Here is a 19,308-nt window from a genome sequence, read left to right on the forward strand (position 1 = left end):
CAGTATGTCCCAAATGACTATGTCACCTAGCCATCTCGTTTAGTTTTCACAAGTGTGCTTTCTGTTTGCACAAGAACGGAATTGCCTTACCACACATTTCTTAGAATCTTTGACGTTAGTGATGCATGACTATGTTCATTTTATTATTTATTTATTTATTGGACAGAGAAAGAGGAAGAGAGTGAGAAAGGGGAGGGAGAAAGAGACAGAGAATAGGCATGCCGGGGCCTCCAGCCACTGCAAACGAACTCCAGATGCCTGTATCCCCTTGTTCATCTGGCTACCATGGGTCCTGGGGAATGGAACCTGGGTCCTGTGGCTTTGCAGGCAAGCACCTTAGCCACTAAGACATCTCTCCAGTCCCTCTGTCTCCTTTAATATAAATTTGATAATATAAGTTCATTTGGATATAAGCTTGAGCCAGGTTCTGTTGAGCCAAGCAAATCTTAAATGATAGGACACCTTCAGTGCCATTAGAATGGCAGGCCAGGTAAGCCGTGTGTGACCAATTAGTGATGGAACTCTTTCGTTTGCTCTGCAGATGGCTTCAACATCTCTCTGTGTCACATCTCTAATGGTTGTATAGAAAATCAAGTCTTTTGGTGCCTAAGTGTGTGCCACTTTGGGAATGTTACTTCATCCTCCCTGGTATTTGAGGAGGTTGACACTGGCCTTGGGAAAGTTCTCATTACAGAGTCATGCAACGGTTAGGTGTTTTGAGGACAAGACCAAATATATGAAATAAATGAAATGCAGATATATGTGTATGTGTATGTGTATATATATATATGTGTGTGTGTGTGTGTGTGTGTGTGTGTGTGTATGTATATATATATATATACACACATACACACACATGCACATATATATATATATATACATACATATATACATATATGTATGTATATGTATATAATCTGCATTTCATTGTTCCTGACTTTGAAACTAGAATATTGCAATGCCAATTCAACATTGTAACATGTGTGGTGGTTGGAATCAGATTTGCCATCTAAACTCATGGGTTTGGAGTGTTTGGTCCCCAGCTGATGGCTATTTGGAAGGCAAAATCATGCTGGAGGAGGTGGGCTGTTGGGTCCGGGTTTAGGGGTGCAATAGCGAGCTCCCCTTTGCCAGAACTTGACTCTCAAGCGGCACCGTCCCACCTGCCGAGGCAGAGGTGCTGTCCAGCTTGCTCTCGTGCTCCCCTTTCCCCTGCCATCGGGAGCGTCCTCTCAAGACTGTGAGCCAAGATAAACAACTTTTTTGCCATCATCTGCCTTTGTTTAGGTGCCTTGACCCAGAAACCCAAAAATAAAATTGCAACATATGACACCTTTACATATATCACACTCCGAAATCAAATTTTCAGCCTGTGTACAATTGATATTTAAATTATTTAATGTGGAGGAGTATCCTGGATTATTGCAAAATATTTTAGCAATGTTCTTGACTTCTCAGCTACAAAATGCCAATAACATCCTTCTGCCCACCCCCCCAAAGGACCCCTCCTCTTGAGTTTTGACAGACTAACATGTCTCCTTATCTGCCATCCTCTTGGCAAAGGAAGAATTTGAGGATTAATGAAATGGGCTATTTGGATTTTTCATTCAAGACTTACCAAGCACTCTTATTTTGTACAACACATTTTTAGTTATATGTACTTAGAGGCAGAACATATGGTCGAATAACACTATCCTATTCTAGAAGTGACTAATACCAGTTCCTGCAGTTAGGAATACGTGGAAATTAGCAGCCAGGATAGCCAAGTGGTTTAAAGCACTCTGATTAGGACTGTGTGGAAATGCTTGAGGGTTAGATTGTCCAACTGTAGTGTAAATATTGTAAAGTCATATAAAATTGTCCATTTGTGTTTAAAAAATAATGAAAAATCAGCATGTCTGTATAGGTCCACCATGAGGTGGATGATACACAGTAACCTAAAAAAATATGATTTCAGAGAAGGAGAATCATTCTTCCAATTATATCTAAACTGCCGTTCTAACCATAATTTTAAATGTGTTTGTTCCTAACTGTCATTGTACCATGATTTGGAGTACATCTGTTCCTAAATGTCTTTGTAACCTTCATTTGAAGTGCGTTTTGCATATCTTAGCAAACGGTGGTGGTTCTAGAAACCTTCCATGAGGCACCTTTGCAGAGTAACAATCTGGGTTAGATTGGGTGCATTGAGGTCATTAATTTTACCAGTGGAACTGATACATTTCTTTTAATTGAGGAGGTAGTCTTGTTTTCTGCTGGCGGGTTGATGGCAAGTCTAGAAGTGGCTGCTGAGGCTGTTTCCAGAGAAAATGAAGTGGAAAAGAAATCTAATTTGTAAGATGATGGTTTATATCACATGTTAACAGCAAACTTTCCATTGAAGTCGTTGGGAGGCCCTGACCAGCAAGGTCAGAATATTAGTTTCTTGCTTTGCCAAATTCATAGTAGGAGCAGAAATGATGTGGAAATGGCTTCTGGAAGGACAGAATCGGGATGGAGATGAGAGAGTACATTCTAGGACACGGGACAGACACCCCACATGCTGCCTCGTCAGCCCTTCATGCATTCAGTCTTCCACCTGCCGCCGTAGCGAACTGTGAGACGAAAGTTCACTGAAGTACAAAAAAAATGTACCTAACACTTTATTTTAGTCATTTTAACCTTGTTCTTTTTTAAACTTCTATATGAGAGCATCAAGCAAATAATACCTCCTCCATCTCATGCTCTCTGCCTTCAAAGAAAGTACAAGTGAAGGTTGGAGAGATTGCCTAGTGGTTAAGGTGCTTGCTACAAAGCCAAAGGACCCAGGTTCGATTCCCCAGGACCCATGTTAGCAAGATGCACAAGGTGGTACACGTATCTGGAGTCCGTTTGCAGTGGCTGGAGGCCCCGGCGCACCCATTCTCCCTCTCTCTCTCTCTTTCTCTCTGTCAAATATTTTTTTTTAAAAAGAAAGTACTAATGAACATGGCTTACAAGGCTGCCAGTAAGAGCAAAAGACAGAGAAGCCACGGGGCAGAAGAGGTTGCCAATATTGTAAACTGTACAGCATCTACTCTGTGATCATATCTGGAACTCTTGGGAGCTGACAGAGGTGTTTTGTGAATCAAATGAGGAAGGCAAAGGTATCACTGAGTGCTCAGTGCATAAAATGCATGGTGTTCACTAATTCTGAAACATCTAGACAGTTCCATATGTGTGAAATGCACAGAGGAGATATTCCATGCTTGATGTTGGTCCAGGACAAGGTTCCATTCTGCACACTAATTTTAATTCATTATATATGCCTTTTTTCTCCAGCACAAATGGACCCCCGAGGCCTATCTCCCAGACAAAGTAAAAGTGACAGTGACGATGATGACCTGCCAAATGTGACCTTAGATAGCGTTAATGAGACTGGATCCACGGCCCTTTCCATAGCCAGAGCAGTCCAAGAGTAAGTATCTTGTTCTCAGGATGAAATAAGAATTGCCAAGGTGATGGATGGATAATGGGGACTGTGCCATGTCAAGTCCCTAGACAGGCCATTCTAGTTCTGTGCTGCCTCCGACCACTTGGCTGTGTGCTCCTGGGCCTGATGAAGACGGAGAATGGAGTGTCTTGAAGGAGTGGGGAGTTTGTGTTCTGCCGAGATAAATACCACCATGCGTCCTTTCTAACAACTCTTGTGCCCTTCTGAGCTGGAAAAAAGAATGGTCTTTTTGAATGTCACTCGCCAATTATCATCATCATTATTCATGTACAAAATCCAGGCCAATGAACATGGCGAGTATCCTTATCTTCTTTTCCTAGGTCTTTCCATAGGAAACTACAGAATCGTTTTTTGGAAGATTTAAGTTCGAAAGATAGTATGTCAACACATTGAAACATAGGGATCATATGTACTATTAAAGGATTGCCCCCCCCCCTTTCTTTTTTCACCCAGACCCTGGCATTGGATGTCACCCCTTGTTTATTGAAAACAGCTGCTTTCCTGTCATTGTGAACTCTGTCTAGGATTACACCCATGCTAGTCCACGGCTCTATCTTTTTGGTAGAATATTCTTTTGAACTTTAGTGACCTGTAAACTTTTATATATTTAATGTGTACAATTTGCTGATGTGACAAGGCATATATACTGTGAAAGGATTGCCATAGTCATTAACATATCCCTCACTTCTCTAGGTACTTTGTTTTGGTGAGAAGCCTTGACATCTACTTCTTAGCAAGTTTTCAGTGTACAGGACAATGTTAGTTGTAGCCAACACGATGTCTGTTTGTATCCGCAGAATTCATGTGTTTTGTAACCGTAAGTCTGTACTCTTGTGGTCCACATCTCCTTATTCTCTGTCATCCTCCACCCCATATTTTGGTAACCACCATTCTACTCGATGGGTTAAACATTGCTTTAAGTTCTACATGTCAGTGGTGCCTCTCTGATCTACTTTCTGCATACACGTTCAAGTCACGGTGCTCGGGGTAAGAGTGCCAAATGCTTACCCTTGGTACTACTGCAAAAGTTTTACATGTGTATTAGAAGAAGCACGATTTACTGTTCTTGTCTGTTTTGTGTCTTCATTAAAGGATTAGTCAAGGGAGGCTGAGCTCTCACGTGGGAAGCTCTAGAATGCCAGGACCTCTCAGTGGTTAATAAACAGTTATTCAAGTGTAAGCACATGTGTGTGAGAGGGGAGGTGATGCCGTCAGATGATGCAAAGGGCTACCCAACAGAAAGCTCTTGGGTATATAGGAACTTCCAGATTTATAGCAGTATATCAAAGAAGATTTTATTGTGAGACAAATACATCATACTCATGACTTTTTTTTGAAAACAAAATTACAACTTGGACTAAGAGTCAGTCGTAGAGACCAGGAAGCTAGAAGGGACCACAGGGGATGGAAGAGAGGGAACAGCTTAAGGGGAAGCGATAAGTAGAGATTAGTACATAAATTCCATAAGTAGAGGGATGGAATATTGCTGGGGGTGGACTTTTTATAAATGAGTTTGAGTTTCACTCACCAGTGTAGAGTTAGGCAGATGTGAGGAGGGGAAGATAAACAAGGAGTTCCTTCAAGAAGATTGACAGGAGGATGAATGAACCCCCTTATCTATTTAAGAAAGAAAGAAAGAAAGAAAGAAAGAAAGAAAGAAAGAAAGAAAGAAAGAAAGAAAGAAAGAAAGAAAGAAAGAAAGAAAGAAGGAAGGAAAGAAAAAGAGAGAGAGAGAAAGAAAAAGACATGTATTCAGCAACTCTGAAAGGGCCAACTTTCAGCAGCTCATGGCACGTCTGTGTTTTGCTCTTCTCACCCTCTCTCAATGGTAATGTACCACCATTACCCTTGACAACTTGGCCAACTTAATCATGAGATACAGGTTTGGACAATAAAAGTTAAAGGGGCATGGTGAGAGCAAATTATGAGACCAATGTTTCTGAAGATTGAGCCTGGTTTTGTTACCCAGAACCTCCATTTGTATCTCTTTTTTATTTCTCTTAATTCCCAACATTCACAATCTGTTCTAATATGAGCAGAATAGAAACTTAAGTATAAATGGACAGCATATGAAAATGGACACTCCCAAGGCACTTGCTGACTTACCCATATTCAAGTTGATAGAATAAGGATGCAGATAGGATAAGTTCTGTAAGAGTGAAATGGAGGAGGAACAGATAAGGGGTGGAGGACCAGGTGAGAATGTTTTGGCTACCTATGTCTGCTAAAATGATGCCATTTTTAAATGGTTGATTGTCCATTATATTCAAGCTGATTACAACATTTGAGGGGCTCTCTTCCTTTTTTTTTTTTTTTTTTTTTTTTTGCAGAGAGACAGAGAGAGTGAGAGAAAATTGGCACACCAGAGCCTCAGCCACTGAAATTGAACTCCAGATGCTTGTGCCACTGAGTGGGCATGTGCGACCTTGTGCGTGCCTCACCTTTGTGCATCTGGCTAATGTGCGATCTAGAGATTAGAACAGGGGTCATTAGCTTTCACAGGCAAGCGCCTTAACCGCTAAACCAGCTTTCCAGTCCCCTCCCTCTATTTTTACTAGAAGCCTTATGTGAAATACACTTTTCATGAAGAAAAATAACTTGTATATTTTGGGAAATAAATAAACTTATCTTAGTACTTTTTTCTCTTTATTTTTTTTTTGAAAAATCACATATAGTTGGAATTTACATATCCCATTGTTTATTTCAGACCTCTTCACAGCTAGTCCAAACATCATGATTCTTCATTTAAAAATCAGTTAGTGTCTGCAAGTCTGTCATCCTTCAAGAAGAGACACCCACTTCCCTCCTCTTTTATATTAGGGTTTAAAAGTATATCTATCTATACTATAAGCTATCTTGAATTCTGTGTGTATTTGAGCTTTGAGCCCTTGCAAGCATACACTTTGGGTGATATAATTTTAGACTTTCTATTCTTCCAACTTATTCTTTAAATGTAATCTACTTTAAGAAAAAGAACACATTATCAGAAGTCATAATAATAACAAAGGATTTATCTGGCTGAAGATATGGCTTAGTGGTTGAGGCGCTTGCCTACAAAGCCAAAGGACCCCGGTTTGATTCCCAACAACCCATGTACTCCAGATGCACAAGGCGGCACATGCATCTGGAGTTCATTTGCAGTGGTAGAGACCCTCATGCACCCATTCTCTCTTTCTCTCATCTCTATCTGCCTCTCTCTCAAATAAATTTTAAAAATACATTAAAAAAGAATAACCTACTGTAATTTAAACCTATGGAAAGATAAGGAAATCAAAGGCACAGGTATTAGAGTACTAATTAGATAAGATTAATAGGTTACTGTTGTTTTATGTTTATAATGATGGAAAATGAAGGAAAATTATGTGCTCTGGTATGCTTTAGTATAACATATATCCTAACATTTCCAATCCCACAAATTTTTTTTAGAATTGCTTTCTGTTCAGCAGTAATAGGACAAGCTGTTCAAAGGATAATACCATCCTATTTTCTCTTTCTGAGTGGAGTGTTTCACAGTGTGCGCCTGGCGTCTTTTCTTGGCTGGTAAGACTGAGCTGGAGGTAAATTCAGAGCAAACTCATGAGTTTGCTGTCAAGGGTTAAATTACTTCAGGATCTTTTCCCTGATGTTCGCAGTCCCTGGTGAAGCTATTTTCATTTCCTAAACCTAGCTAGGTTTGGGATACTTTCCAATCCCCACTTCAGTTCCTACTAAGAAACACCTTTGCATTGTGATCTTTTGAGAGTCAGCTGGCTGTACCTAGAGACTAAGTGAGTGTCTTGCCTGGTGCAGCAGTGTGGGTGGTGAAAATGAAAATAAGAAAAGCACTTCCTCCTTCCAGGTATGAGGTAAATGCTATCCTATTACTGTTTTTATTTTTCTGTTTTGAAGAAAGTTAGAAAACTCCCATTTACAATGAATTATTTCAAAGTAAAGTAGCTTGGCTACCATTATCGCAGAAGTCTGCTAAAGCCTGAAAAAAAAAAAAATAAATAAATAAAGAAGAGTCAAAAGGTCACTCATTGAGGGCTGGAAGGAGGGCTTGGAGGTTAAGGCACTTTCCTGCAAAGCCAAAGGACCCAGGTTCGTTCCCCAGGACCCATGTAAAGCCAGATGCACAGGGTGGCGTGTATGTCTAGAGGGCTGAAGGCCCTGGTGCACCCATTCTCCCTCCCTCCCTCTCTCTCTCTTTCTCTCTCTCCTTTCTCTCCCTTAAATTTTTTTTTTTTTAATTCAGTCTTTGGGTATTTAAGAGCAAATTGAGGCCATGGATGCCAATTTCATAATCTTTTATGTGCTTTGGAGGATGGTATTGGTCCATCCTTAAGGATGAAAAGTGTGATAAACTTGGACTAATCCCTTCATGTTGGCATTATTTTATGAATTACCAAATTAAAATTTATTTGGCCAGCAATATTCATTCATTCATTCATTCTCACCGATGTTACTGAATCTCTTTGCCCATACTTGCTTTCCTCTATCTTCTTACACCTTTTTCTTTTCCCTCGCCACCTTTTCTATCTTCACTCCTTTCATGAGAATCCACAAAAAGTTGTTGAATCTTCCACCAAAAACCACATAATTTTTTTTCAAAATATTGTTTTTACTTAATACTTCTTTTGGGCGTGGACTATTGAAGTCTAGCTACGTATAGATCTAGATGTTTCTTTGAGGAAGTACACACATGTTGGCTGGAGATATGTCTTCATGGTTAAGGCACTTGCCTGCAAAGCCAAAGGATCCAGGTTCAATTCCCCAGGACCTACATAAGCCAGGTACATAAAGTGGCGTTCGTGCATTTGGAGTTCATTTGCAGTGGTGAAGGCCCTGGCATGCCCATTCTTTTTCTTTGTCTTTCTCTTTCTCTCTTTCTCAAATAAATAAATAAAAAGAAAATATTTAAAACACCAATATACGGCAAAATATCCATTTTAATGTGAATGTTATTATTTATAATAATATGTATCTTTATCTGTATATTTCAAAATTGGTTTATCAAATATATTCTTTTCATTCATCAACAGCATATAAAATTTCCACTGATATTACTGTACTGGAAAGTAGCTATGAGATATTTTTATCCCTTAACATAATGTACATATGCTTGCAAGTAATAGCATATCCTCAGAAGTTTTATGTGTGACTCTTGAGAATCATTAAAAGATATCCTATTAACTGCTACAGAGATGTTACTGTGTTGAGAGTGGTGTGTGACTCTTATATCTTTGTGATTGGCATTTGATATGCAATGCATAAGTGTAAATGCATAAGTAAATGCATAAGTAAAGATCAATTCTATAACCTTGGCATTAATTGTTTTTAGCCTTCTGGATTAGCTGGATGATGGTTTTGTTTAATTCCCTGATTCATTCTGTTATGGATTTATTTGTCCTTAGTGATCAATTAAAAAAATATATCAATCAACTTCATAGACACAAAGTTTTGGGCCATGTATGGTGGTTCATTTCTATAGTCCCAATACTTGGGAAGATGCAACATAAAGATCGCTGGAGGTCCAGGCCAGACTGGACTACAGAGTGAGAACTTCTTTCTCAAAAAGAAAGAAGAAGAAGGAGGAGGAGGAAGAAAGAAAACAAATACATAGGTGAATCAATCCATTAATCAGTATAAATTTGTGTTTTTTTTGTACTTCTTTTTTTTTTAATTTAATTTATTAGTTTTCTTTTCAGTAAATACAGGCAGTTTGGTACCATTATTTAGGCTCATCTGTGATCTACCCCCTCCCATTAGACCCTCGAAAATGGATCGTGCATTGTGGAGTTAGCCCCCAGTTATTAGTATGATAAATGTCTCTGAAAATCATGACCTAACATGTAACTCTGACATTCTTTCCGCCCCCTCTTCCGCAAGATTTCCCTGAGCCATGTTGGGTTCATTTTTGGTCTGCTTCAGTGCTGAGGTGTTGGGGGCCTCTGAGGCTCTGGCTCTCTGATTTGGTAGGAGTTGATTTTTCTCTGCATTGATCTCCTTCCCCTTTGTGCTGGTATCCAGTTCACAGGAAAACATCACCCTTGCTTATTTCGCCAGTTGTCCTTAGTTTCAGTTGGGCCCCTTCTGAGGTATGTTGGGGCAGCTCTCTTCTTAGGATCTGCATCTATCTGGAAAAGAGAAGCAGATTCTCCAACGGAGAGTAAGTTAGCACCCAGAAAATTGAGATAACACTTACTTTTTTGATAGACAGTTTGATAGGTGTAGGCCCTCTTATACCCCGTGATTGATGGTAGCTTGATATTGTAGAGTGGGCTTGTGTTTGGGTATGGTTCTGACTTGTTTCCCAGCTCCAGCTAAGGGTCTAGTACCACTGAGTGGATCAGTTAGCCAAATCAAGAGCAATTGATTCCTCACCATGGCTGTGTACCACTATTGCACTTGTGTGGGCATCACATCCAGTTATTTGTTGCTACTTAGGTTAAACAATGTGTTGCTTGGACAGATCTTGGTCACTTCCCCCAGTCGCCTATGTAGCGCCTTCTGGCACTAGACACGCTGACTGTCTGGGGACTGACTCTCTCCTGGCTTCCAGCCATGTCATTCCATTTTACGTGTCAGCTGCGTATGGAGTCTTCAGCAATAGGGTCTTACCACTGGCCTTTGGTGGGTCATCAATTACTCTGACAGAAGTCTGTCATTGTTTTGGGAAACCTTGTAGGTTTCTCTGATCAAAAGTTCATTGTGGATTGTAGGCCCAAGCTGGAAGTGGGGGTTACAGGTCAGTGTCCACTATGAAATTGAGGAAAAAGATAACTAATATACAAGAGTTAGAGAGGAGAGAGATAGAGGGGAGAGGGGGAGAGGGAGGGAAGGGAGATGTAGGAGATTTAGGTCAGTCTTGATCTTACCCTCTCCAGTGTCTTGTGGTTCAGGTGTTTCCTGTAAGGGACTAGTGAAGGTTCAGTCATTTGGTCTGTCTTTTAGGAAGTAGAATTTTATGGTACCATTGCCGTTTGGGTCCGGATTACTGTTTTCCCCCCTTTGATTCCCTCCCCTCCCGCCCGTCACGGAACGCACGTTCGTGTGGAACCTGGCGCTAAACCATTCGTAGACGACCTGCTTCTGGGTCGGGGTTTCGTACGTAGCAGAGCAGCTCCCTCGCTGCGATCTATTGAAAGTCAGCCCTCGACACAAGGGTTTGTAAAAAAAGAATAACACAATACAATTAATAAAAAAAAAATAAAAAAAGCAAAAAAAAAAAAGAAAAAAATAAAAAAATGAAATAAAAAATTTGTTTTTATTTTAAGAAATAGGCTACAAATGGCATTATGAACATCATAAATAAAATTTAAAAGTCACTTTTACTCAATAGTGGTGATTTATTTTACATTCTTTGTAGTTTATTTTAGTGTTAGTACTTTACACAAATTCATAATTTAAAATATTATGAGGCTTCATGTGGTCATGGTATATACCAAAGTGACTGCAATTATATTTAACATAATCTTCCATATAGCTTCACATTACTTTCTTCTTGGTATATGGTTTACTGATAATTATACTAAACCTTTATTTACACTATCTACATATATGTATATATATGTATTCTAAATGAGCATAGCTAGTGAGAGTAGGTAACTATTTCTCATGCATTTTTGATCTGTATTGGCAGAAATACTAAGGGATAATTTTCAAATATTAATAAGTCTCATTACAAGTTCCCAGAACCATTCATCACTATTTCATATATTAATACAGTCTGTGAAAATACATATGATAAAAAATTAACAGTAGTATATTTGAAATTGACATAGTCCACCCAGATAAAGTCTTTTCTATTTCCAGTGAGATGCTCTGAACACTGTCTCTTCTTTCTATTCTTTACAAAGTGTAGCCATTGTACCATAATTTCCCCTTAGTTTATATCATTGTGTAACACACTTAAATTTCACTGAATAAATTTATTATTTGTATCACATGGAGTAAAAAATTCATAGATGCATTTTTACGGACAGTATGCTGCCCTGAGAAAAATCCAATATAGATGAAAAAGATAGATATGAGGGAATCTTACTGGGGTGACATTTTCCTTAGTCATCTCCAGTGATAATTCACCATCTACTTTTCATAGTCACATGTCCAGAAGTCATTGCTTAGCTGAGCTCTAATGCATCCTGACTTACCCTAGAAATTGGACCTCAAATAACACTGTAAAAATGTCTGCAAATTTAAAAATATTACTAGCTAATATTATTCAAAATTACTGTCAATGAAAAAAATTCCAAACTTTAACTCATAAATTTAAATAGAATTCTGCCAAAGTTTAGTTTTGAAACTATCTGGAATACCATTAGTGTTATCTTATTCCTGCTTAGGAAAAGGAAAAATAGTGCTTTAATCTTTTAACATACTAATTTGAATGCAATTAGATATTCTTAGCTAAAAATGGTTATTTTATCAAGGAGATTTTTTAAATATTAGATACTATTTCTAGATAAAATTCTGGGCTCCTTAATTATAATAAACTCTCATGTCAAAGTTCACTATTAGTGGGATCAGAAATATATTCTTCTTGTGGAGATATGGGGTTTTAGGAGAATGATAACAGATGTACTGTGTATGAAAAAATACTTTATTGGGGCTGGAGAGATGGCTTAGCAGTTAAGGCACTTCCCTACAAAGTTAAAGGACCTCGGTTTGATTCTCCAGTACCCACAAAAACCAGATGCACATGGTGGCACATGCATCTGGAGTTCCTGGCACGCCCATTCTCTCTCTCTCTCTCTCTCTCTCTCTCTCTCTCTCTCTTTCTGCCTCTACCTCTCTCAAATAAAAAAGAAGAAAAGAAAAAAATACTTTATTGAAGTGATGTAAATGAACCAATTTTTCTAATGTAATTTTCTAAATTAGAGTGAAATTCTTTTGTAAGAATTCTGTGTGGTTCTTCTGTTTGTTCTCATAAGTTCCTCTCTGTAGACTCATTTTGTTGCACGAATTTTATAATAACCAGTGTCTTTATTGTGTTTTGGTTTTATATGAAAATCCTTATCTTCAGAGTTTAGTCTCTTGAAAATGTTTGCATTTGGTAAATTTAATACAGTAGAATTACTAAAATAAAGAGCTGGGATAGAGGCTCATTCAAGCAGTATGAGCAAGTTGTGTGAAATAGTTATGCTCAGCCTATAAAGTTAAATCAAGCTTGATTAACCTCAAGTTGTATACAGAATAACAACAAAACTCCATAAGACACCATGCCTTTCTCCCTTGATTCTGGGAGTTCTATAACCAGGGGCTATAACAGAGATAAAATGCAAATAAAATATAAAACTAAACTATTATCCAGATAATTGAACATAAAATCTTTGTGGTGGAATTCCATGACCTTTCCACATTTGTTCTCCATTTTCTCTTTATGGGTAAGCCACAATTGTTGATGAGACAAACTAGTAACTTTATTATTAGAGTTGAAGTATCCATTGTGCACTGCAAATCTAAAACTAGTTTTAAATTAGAGAAACTTTGTCCTAGTGCACAATAAAATGCAAGTAAGAAAATTGGTTAGGGAAAACAAATGACTGTTTCCAATCAAATGTCTGAAATATCTTCTTGCTAATTTTTATTGGGTAGATTTCATTATACAGTTAAAATATTAAATTTTATTATAATTTTTATTGGCTTACTATCCTTAGTAAAATCAGCAAACCAATAATGGTTTTTTAAAAAAAATGTACAAATAATTCCAGGAGAAAAAAAAAGTAATTATGGGGTTAAAAGTAAATTATCAATATGTATACAGAAACCAGCCTGACTTTTGAAAATAAATTTCTTTGATAAGAACATTAGCTTGGGATTTACCACGGTGTTTTCTACCCATGTTTTAAGTCATCACCTCCTTTGAAGCAAACCTGAGGTTTTATAGACCTTTCCAACTATCTCTTAAAGAACCAAGATTAGACTAATATACATATTTTTATTGACAACTTTAATAATTATAGACAATAAAGCATGGTAATTCTCCCCCCCACACACGCACACTTTCCCCTTCACTGCTCCAGTCTCCATCAAATCTCCTCCCCATCTCACTCAGTCTCTCTTTTATTTTGATGTCATCATCTTTTCCTCCTATTATGATGGTCTTGTGTAGGTAGTGTCAGGCACTGTGAGGTCATAGATATCTAGGCCATTTTATGTCTGGAAGAGTGCATTGTAAGGAGTCCTACCCTTCCTTTGGCTCTTACGTTCTTTCTGTCACCTCTTCCTCAATGGACTCTGAGCCTTAGGTCACTAGTCATAAAAATGAGAAACAGGCTGTCTACGTGACAAAAGAAATTACGAAGCATAAGTTGAATGAAGTAGTTAATGAAGCCATTCAGATATGAGAAGCTCTGGGCATGGCCCAAGGTTCCTTCATTGGCTTTTCATATTAATAACAGCCCCAAAGATTGGTTTCAAAGGTAATGCTGCTTTGTAATTATTAATTTGTATTTATGTATTTCACAATGTTCCTTTATATAGCTGTGTTAGCTAGGGTTGTCTACAGGAATAGAATGGAGAGAAGGAATATGTAGTATATGAAGAGGATTCAGGGCTGGAGAGATGGCTTAGTGGTTAAGTGCTTGCCTGTGAAGCCTAAGGACACTGGTTTGAGGCTTGATTTCCCAGGACCCACGTTAGCCAGATGCATGAGGGGGCGTATGCATCTAGAGTTCGTTTGCAGTGGCTGGAGGCCCTGGCGCGCCTCTTTCTCTCTCTCTCTCTCTCTCTCTCTCTCTCTCTCTCTCTCTCTCTTTCTCTCTCTCTCTCTCTCTCTCTCTCTCTCTCTCTCTCTCTCTCTCTCTCTCTCTCTCTCTCTCTCTCTTTTGCTCCCAAACACATAAATAAAAACTAACTACCTAACTAAATAAATAAAAAGGATTCATTAGGTTGGCTTACTTAATACAAGAAAGGCAGCCCAACAATGGCTGTCTGGAGACTGTAGAGACTGAGATCCCGCTAACTGCTCAGTTCACAGGGATGGATGCCTCGGAGATGCCAATTCAGTGCAGGAACGATGGAGGATTCTTGGAAAACTGCTTGTCTGCAGTCTGCATTGGAAGGCTAAGGAAGCTATTGTGTTCCAGTGTCCATGAAAGATGGCCACCACAGGGTAGATGCTCCTGCCTACAAGGAAGGAAAGCTATGAGGAGAGAACAGGTCGTTTTTTCCTGAAACCTCTTTATATGTAGACTGCCACCGGAAGGGCTGCCCGCTCTTGGGGGGAAAAGTTCTCTCCTCCATCAAACCCTCTTGGAAACTCTCACAGACCTACTCCAGAGGTGTGTCTCTTACTTGATGATACATTCAAGTTGACAAAAGAAATTATCATAACAATACCCATGAATAGAAGATGTCATTTTATAAACTCAGAAAGTGAAGTGATTAGATGTTGCTGAATAGGAATTTGGCTGCTTATGCAGAAGGGATTGTTCTCTCTACCATGAGAAGAACAGTACCTTGGACTGCCTACTTTCTACAAGAGAAAGTAAGATCATTAGTGTTTTAAAGGAACAGTTTACTTCTCGTCGTCACTGGACTCTAAAAGGGTAAGATGAAGGAAGGAATACCTCTGACCTGAAAGGTGGCCAGTCGGCTTTCCATGTCTACTGATTCAACGTGGGCAGTTTCAACTGGCTGGAGTCCAAATATATTTTTAAAACTTATATGTGGGGCTGGAGAGATGGCTTAGCAGTTAAACGCTTGCCTGTGAAGCCTAAGGACCCCGGTTTGAGGCTCAGTTCCCCAGGTCCCACGTTAGCCAGATGCACAAGGGGGAGCACGCGTCTGGAGTTCGTTTGCAGAGACTGGAAGCCCTGGCGCGCCCATTCTCTCTCTCTCCCTCTATCTGTCTTTCTCTCTGTGTCTGTCACTCTCAAATAAATAAATAAATAAAATTTTAAAAAAAAAACTTATATGTGGACTGGACATGTGTACACGTTCTTTCTTGAAATTATTCCCTGAACAATACAATATCATAGCTAACTGCATTATATTTATATTATACTGGGCATTTTAGGCAGTGGAAGGAGTGTTTAAAATATTTGATAGGATAGCTATGCATTGTGCATTGGCTCTATATCATTTTTATTTCATTTTATTGATAATTTTATACATAGGGTATACCTTGATCACAGTACTCGTCCATAGCCTCCTCTTAACACTTCATTCCCACTCACCTTCCACTGAACCCCATATTCTCCCCAACTTGCTCCACTTATTTTGTGTTTTTGTTTTTTTGTTTCCTGTTTGTTTTTTGGAGGTAGAGTTTCACTCTGGTCCCGGCTGACATGGAATTCACTATGTAGTCTTAAGATGGCCTCAAATTCATGGTGATCCTCCTACCTCTGCCTCCCAAGTGCTGGGATTAAAGGCGTGCACCACCACACCCGGCTCTAAACTTCTACTTCGAATGGTGTGCGTGCGTGTGTGTGTGTGTGTGTGTGTGTGTGTGTGTGTCTCACTGAGTTTAATTGCAATTCTTATGGGCCCTAAGAAGGAGGCTATTTGTGTTGTTTGGCTATGCCCATTAAATTGCCCTCCAAATATATATGTTCTTGTCCCTAGAAGCTTGTTTTTGGGGATGAGATTTAGTATAAAACACTATCTTTTTTTTTTCAGTCAAGTTCAACAGACTTCCCTTTTTATTCAAGAGATGGGGAAAGAGAGAGAATATTGGCATGCCAAGGCCTCTAGACACTGTAATCAAACTCCAGATGTATGTGCCCCTTGTGTGGCATTGTGCGTTTGCTGTCTCTGTGCATCTGGTTTACCTGGTACCTGGAGAGTCAACATGAGTTCTTAGGCTTCACAGGCAAGCACTTTAACTGCTAAGCCATCTCTCCAGCCCTAAAACTAACTTCAAGGGCATATTTCAGATAACATGCGGCCACTCTGATAATAAAAATACAGACAATTTCTTTTACCCAGACTTGCCATGTGCCTCTTTCCAATAAGCTCTTTCTCCAGCCTTCCAGACACCTGTTTGTGTTTTTTACCCCTGTTCGTTCTAGATATTTGTTTATGAGATCACATGATTTTTTTTTTTTTATTTCAACCTCTGGCATTGACATGGTATTTTTGAGATCCATGCATGCCATTTGCTTGTAAAGTTGTGTGTGTGTGTGTGTGTGTGTGTGTGTGTGTGTGTGTGTGTGTGTAAGAAAGATAGAGAGAGGTTTTGTTGTTGTTGCTTTATTTTTGAGACAGAATCTAGCTATACAGCCCTAGCTGTCTTGGAACTCATTTACATAGCCCAGGTTATCCTCCATGTCACGATTTTCTTGTGGCAGTCTTTCAGGCCATTCAATTCTTTTCTTGTTTTTGGATATGTGTACATGAACTGCATACACATGTGTGTGCAGATGTGGGCATCCTGTGTGCACACATGCAGAGGCCAGGGCAGAACATCAGGTTTCCTCCTCTATTGTTTTTCTGTCTTACTGACCTGAGACTTAAGTCTCTTGCTGAAAGATGAGTTCCCTCTTCTTTGTTTAGTTCGGCTGACCGCGGAGCCCTGGTGGTCCTCCTGTATCTGTCCCTCAGTGCTGGCAGTACAGAACTGAGGGATTCATGCCTGGCTCTTTATCCGGCTGCAGAGGATCGAACTCGGGTCCTCATGTCTGCATAGCAAGTGTTCTTAGCCTCTGAGTCATCACCCCAACCCTCTGTGCACTGCCTGATGGACATTGGGGTGTTTTCCAGTGCGTACTGTCATGTCAAGGTTGTACAAACGTGTGCAGGTCACTTCTCTGTGGACATCTTCACTTGTCCTAGGCAAATTCCTAGGAGAGGGGACTTGCTGGATCAAAGGTACATTTGTATTTGTTCATGTCTTTGGCAAGAAACAAGCAAAGATTCCCAAAGCCATCCTATCCTTTAACCCTGCATGTGCTCTGTTTGCTTTTCCTCGACCTTTGAGAAGAGTCGTCTGTACCAGGCATTCTGATGATCATTAAGACTTTAACATAGACTCTTTTCAATTCAAATAAACAGGATGCCAACGTTTTGGAGGAAGCCCTCCAAGGAGGTGGTGGGTGAAAGGAGATTTCGTCAAGAGGGTAGGGGAGGCATGGAGAAGCAACAGGGAATTAGGCTCCTTCCTGAGCACAAAAAGAATCAATCTACTCAACTTAGTGGATCAGGGAACTTATCTGTATGCTTATAGTATGGATCCGTTCATGAAAAAGGCATGGAAACCAGGGTGCCACGGGTTAATCTCAAGGAGTTGCAAGCAGTAACTAAGTAGGAACCTAAGATTTTGAGGAAACAGATGCAGAGGTGTGGCTGTGACGGTGACAAGAAAAGTACGAATGGCAGATGGAGTAGTGACAGCCGTGTGTGTAGAATATGGAGAGGGCTAAGTGTGAGACAGCTCTTCAAGCAATTGTGCTTGAAAGAACACTGCGATTACAACATGTTTTTGTCTCTCTATGGAGAACAAACTTGCTTATCTGGTAATTTTCTGGATACATTACTATAGGGAGCAATGATGAAGTTTTATCCATTCAAAATGCCAAATATAAAGACATCATAAAAGACTCAATATTTGCCAGAGCTGTTCTTATCTCTGCTCTGCTGTTTAATTTTCATTATAGGTACAACATCTTTTTCTTCTTACCCACATGAACTTGAAAGTTTGCTCTCCTTCCTTTGATCACTCCATTTCAGACATGGATAAATATTTGTAAGCTGTAAACCATCTGCCTAGATTGGGTGCTGGGTTTATCCTGATGAGAAAATAAGGAGCCTCTCGTTGACTTTCTTCACAATACATTATAGCTCTTAATCTTCCCATTTCTTATCATCTGAAGAAATGAGAGTCTCTTAATTGCTTCCAGATTTCTGTGCTTATAAACCACCAGGTACTACGTAGCTGTTCATGTTGCGTAGAATTAGGATTATAAAGCCAAAATTGCAAATGAACAGCACTTTTGGATCTAGAGAGCCCCTACTTCATGATTCTGAGTGAATGCCCTGTTCTGTGTGTGACATGGCCAGCTCCTGAAGGAAATCACTGTGTTCTTATCCCCACACCCTTGTGGTGCTTATTAAACACTCTGTATGTAAGAAGCCATGGTTGGTTGTGGAATCAACAAGTAAAGAATACCTTCTCTCTCTCTAGTGTGTGTGTGTGTGTGTGTGTGTGTCTGGTTGTGCATGTGCATTTCCGTGTGAGTGCAGGTGTGCACATTCCGCAGTACATGTCTGAGGTCAGAGGACAGCTTCCAGTGTAGGTCCTCGCCTTCCACACTGTTGGAGGCAGGTTCTCTACTTGTTCACCCTGCATTTGCCAGGCCAGCCAGTTTTCTGGGATTCTCCTGCACTTGCTTCTCATCTCACTGGAGGAACGTGGATATCAGAGATGTGCTTCAACATTCCCAGCTTTACGTGGGCTCTGGGGATCTGAACTCAGCTCCTTAGCTTGTGTGGAAAGCATCTTACCCACCAAGCCATCTCCTCAGCACAAGAATGTTATCATTTACAAGCCAAGAATGCTTTCACTTTTGTCCAGTATAATATCTAGTGTGTTCTGTCCAAAAAAGTTTTCAGTGAATTAATTTTATTTCTGTGCATTCTAAATGATTTCTCCTTTCATTCATAGAACAAATGCATCTTTTGAGCACCTGGTGCATGCCAAGGAATCAAAGGAGAAGGTCTCCTTGGGTTCCCCCACACACACCATGATAAGGAAAATGACACTCATGATGATCACAAGTGCCTAAGAAATTTATGCAAAAATGTCCCGAAAGTGACTTTTTAAAAATCTCATTTTATTTTATTTTTTCTCAATTTTTTAAAACATTTTCCATGATTATAAAAAATATTCCATGGTAATACCTTCCCTCCCCCCG

At 39.5% G+C, this 19,308-nt stretch overlaps 1 protein-coding gene across 7 annotated transcripts in view; it reads left to right on the forward strand.

Annotated features, from left to right (window-relative positions):
* Positions 1 to 19,308, forward strand: part of Klf12 (Kruppel like factor 12) — a 479,766-nt gene that overhangs the window by 351,127 nt on the left and 109,331 nt on the right. For all 7 annotated transcript variants that reach the window (XM_045145262.1, XM_045145261.1, XM_045145263.1 and 4 more), the window contains one exon: positions 3,301 to 3,436. In XM_045145262.1, coding sequence (XP_045001197.1) covers positions 3,301 to 3,436 — 136 coding nt within the window. The remainder of the gene's footprint in view (positions 1 to 3,300; positions 3,437 to 19,308) is intronic.

Source organism: Jaculus jaculus, chromosome 3 (assembly GCF_020740685.1).
Source record: "Jaculus jaculus isolate mJacJac1 chromosome 3, mJacJac1.mat.Y.cur, whole genome shotgun sequence".
Classification (NCBI taxonomy): Eukaryota; Metazoa; Chordata; class Mammalia; order Rodentia; family Dipodidae; genus Jaculus; species Jaculus jaculus.